This window comes from Terrapene carolina, unplaced genomic scaffold (genome assembly GCF_002925995.2).
Source record: "Terrapene carolina triunguis isolate 2854851 unplaced genomic scaffold, T_m_triunguis-2.0 Scaffold85, whole genome shotgun sequence".
In the NCBI taxonomy this organism is placed as follows: domain Eukaryota; kingdom Metazoa; phylum Chordata; order Testudines; family Emydidae; genus Terrapene; species Terrapene triunguis.
In genome coordinates, this window is record NW_020664436.1 from 20,102,676 (window position 1) to 20,106,639 (window position 3,964).

At 44.6% G+C, this 3,964-nt stretch overlaps 1 protein-coding gene across 1 annotated transcript in view; it reads right to left on the minus strand.

Moving 5' to 3' along the window:
* Nucleotides 1-1,787: 1,787 nt before the first annotated feature.
* Nucleotides 1,788-3,964, minus strand: part of GPR137B (G protein-coupled receptor 137B) — a 42,140-nt gene continuing 39,963 nt past the window's right edge. Inside the window, exon 7 of the mRNA XM_026649572.1 lies at nt 1,788-1,904. Within this exon, the coding sequence (XP_026505357.1) occupies nt 1,793-1,904 (112 nt within the window). The 3' untranslated portion in view covers nt 1,788-1,792. The remainder of the gene's footprint in view (nt 1,905-3,964) is intronic.

Below are 3,964 nucleotides of genomic sequence, written 5' to 3' on the forward strand. Positions count from 1 at the left end.
CACTTGCCACGTTACAGTAATGCACATTGAAGAGCAGAATTTGCTGCAAAAACACAGCAACAATTTTTAAAAATGCTGCCATTTAATTGGTGTGATGTTTTTCTGTCTTAAAACCAAAGACTGACATGCAATTTAGGCAACTGTAATATGTGTTATAAATGGTACAGTGTATTTTATAAAGTGAAGTATGCATTTTTAAAAGTCCTGTTCATATGCACTGGAAAAATTCTCAAAGAATTTCCAGTATGTTAGTGTTTAAATTTATGTAAAAATCTCTTAAATAATACAGACAATGATTAAATTATGCCCACTAAGGCCCTTATCCTGCAACAGGGGTATTTTCATGTATAAAGTTAAGCATATGTGGGATCAGTCTAAAATACCAAGGCTTAGAACAATGTAATAACTAAAATGTGGCTTCATGACTGTGACGATGCAGCCCATAATGCTTGATGGGAATATGACATAACTGGAATATGTTTTATGCTACATGTGCCATGTAACATATCTATGTAAAGGTTATAGTCTACTGAATCTATTCATCCTATTTGTACACATATATCATTTTTGTACTTGAAGTTATGAACATTGTCTGTATACTTGCTTGATTTCTAAGTAAGCTTTGTAAGGCATTTGGTCAGCTTCTTTAGAAAGGAATTTGCAAAGTTAAGTGCCCAATCAAGAAGCACTTAAGGAACAATGGATCTTGGAATGCTCCAATCCACATAAGAAGTCTACTTGAGGACGTTCAAGGTAGCATGTGAACAATGTCTGCTACCTATAGTTCTGAGTCATGCATGGACATGTGGCTTGCCCATGTGATTCCAAAACTCCATCTTGGAGCTGGACTTTGCATAGGAGAGAGGAAAGGGTCTCCACCCAAAAGAGAGTCTATTAAACCCATGGGAGACCCCTCCATTTTGTCTTCAGCTGGCTAAAGAGAGAGCCTCTCCACCCCAAGGATCTCTGAAAGGAACTGGAACAAAGGACAATAACCACAGGGGGAGTGAGTGATTGCTGGACCCAGACTAGCATGAGACTAGTCTGTAAAAGGAAGCTTACTGGAATTGGTGAGATCTTATCTGTATTCAGTTTCTTACTGTATTAGACATAGACTTGCATGTTTTATTTTATTTGACTTGGTAATTCATTTTGTTCTGTCTGTTACTACTTGAAACCACTTAAATCCTACTTTCTGTATTTAATAAAATCACTTTTTACTTATTAATTAACCCAGAGTATATATTAATACCCGGGGGGGGGGGTAGCTGTGCATATCTCTCTATCAGTGTTATAGAGGGTGAACAATTTATGAGTTTACCCTGTATAAGCTTTATACCGGGTAAAACGAATTTATTTGGGTTTAGACCCCATTGGGAGTTGGGCATCTGAGTGTTAAAGGCAAGAACACTTCTGTAAGCTGCTTTCAGTTAAGTCTGCAGCTTTGGGGCAAGTAATTCCGGGTCTGTGTTGGAGCAGATGGGCATGTCTGGCTCAGCAAGACAAGGTGCTGGGATCCCAAGCTGACAGGGAAAGCAGGAACAGAGGTAGTCTTGGCACATCAGTTGGCAGCCCCAAGGGGGTTTCTGTGATCTAACCCGTCACAATGACATTAAACCATTACTTAATCTACAACTTTCCTTGAATGCTGAGAATCCTGTGACAAAGACCTCTATTGCTCCTTGTACAAAACAGTGCCTTTAAAAACCAACAGATAAAGGAAAATTCCTGAACTTTGTTTTTCAGAATATTTTTTTAATATAGAATGTCTTAATACTGTCATTGACTGGAACTATATCGGGCTTGGTCGTTCTGTGTCCATTGTTGACTCTGGCTGCAGTGATCCTATGTAAGCCATGAAACTGTTGTGTTGATGTCCCCAATCATAATAATCTGGAGAGAAACTAAAAAACAAAACACAAGAATTTATGGCTGATGCCTTGATTCTCTGTATGTCTCATTTACTTAAATGGGACAGAATATAACTTCATAAATATAGTTTACATAAATTCTAGAGGTGCTACTAGTAGACAGGAGACTTTGTACTTAAGTCTAAATCAGCTATTTAGTTATGCATCCCAGTTCAGCAGTAATGTGGGCTCAAGGAATTGGTCATGAACTAGAGAGACTAACATCTTTAGGCTACCAGTTGAAATCCTGTCCAGTTCATTAATGACTGAAGGTTTTTACCACCTAAATGGCTTCACTTGGCCACACAAGGGGTCAGGGTGTTCAAGGATGTTGGACAATAGTATGTCTAGTCTGCCTAAATTCCTGTCCCAACAACTTGGATCCAGCTAGTAGCATTGCTGGATTTAAACATATTTTGTGTCCACACCCAACATGGTTAATACTTGGTCAGTAACTGGGAGCTTGGCTAGGATGCCATGTGGTTGTCTGCCTGTAAACAGTTCCAAACACTTATGTTCTTTGGATGGCACTCCCCAACCAGCCCTTTGTAAGCAGTTTGGCTGATCCTCTTTTCCTTCCTGGTTCTCTGGGCAGTAGGAGATCCCAGACTACACTGCCACCAGTGCCAGTACATGTAGGACCTCCAAGCACTCTATGGTATGCCGAAGGCCATATAGTTTTTCCCCAAATGCAAAAATAGTGTGGTAGCTGTGAACAGGCAAGCTTTGTTGAAGTATGATTGCATTGTGGGTCGGAGAGAAAGCTGCACACAACTCAACCAAGTTAATTTTTATATGCAAATAAATGAAAAACAAAAATTGGGTTCTAGATGGATGGGAATCGGTTACTAAGGGAATCATCGTCTTAAAGGTATTTCATTGTATTTTTATTCCTCTGATAATACTTTTAAAAATAAGGGGCTGACTAGTGGTGGATCTCAAATATATAGAATTCCTGTGTTTCGCAAGCAGTGGAAAAGGACACTCCCTGGACCTAACCCTAGTACTGAGTAAAGTTTCACAGTAAAGTCTCCCCTCTTGCATGTGATTTAATAGATTCTCAAGTACAAAATAACAGTTATCTAGGAGCTCCTCCCCTCGGGGCTTCATCCCACCAGCTCAGTCTGTTCATAAAGTCTCATGCCCACATCTCTTCTTACTAGAGAGTCTTCATCGCAGTCCCTCTCTTTTCCAGGTCTCCTCGGTGGAGAGATCCACAAGCAGCTCTTGCTCCCTTTAGGTTTCTCCCCACACTAGGAAAAGGGCATAGGTGTGGAAGTCCCACCTGCGCTCCACCCTGAGTCCCCCTCCCGTTTTTCCCCCCATGACCCCGCCCATGCTCCACCTCTTCTGGTCCCTGCTCTGCCCCTCCTCTGAGATACTTGTTGCCTGCTGCTTGCTGAGTCCCTCCGTGGGAGGGCTACACAAGACAAGACGCCGGGCCAGCCTTATGCTCTGTGTAGTCAGTGGGTGTGACCTTCCCTCCCTTCCAAGCTGCTGCAGGCCTGGATCAGTGTGTGGCCGGCACCACCATGCTGTCCTCACGGCCGGTGCTAAGCCGGGTGGCTGCTGAGCACTACTGACTGCAATGGCCAGGAGCCCCCTGCCACTTACACCTGGCCTAGAGCCCTTCGGAGTGTTCCTGGTAAGCTGCAGGCGGCAATTAGGGGTACCTGTAGGCAGTGAATGCTCCCCCCCCCCCCCAGTTTTTGTACTTGCTCAAGTTCTGCAATGGGCGGGGGGAGCGCTCAGCTTGGGGGAGGACCAGAGAGTGTGAGCAGTGGGGACCTTGGGGGGGGGGTAGGGGAGAGGAGGGACTTGGCAGGTGGTGGGAGTTGGCGGGGGGTGCAGGAGGGCCTTGAGGGAGGGGGCCAAGGAGGAGGCCGAGTGGGGGCAGGACCTTGGGGCAGAGCAGGGGGATGAGGCCACAGTCTAGGCAACAGAGGAGCTTCCGGTGCTCGGGCCAGCCTCCACAAATGCCGGAGCCATGTGCTGCCTGTGGAAAAGGAGTTTGCCTTCATACCCAGGGCTGGCTCCAGGGTTTTTGCCGCCCC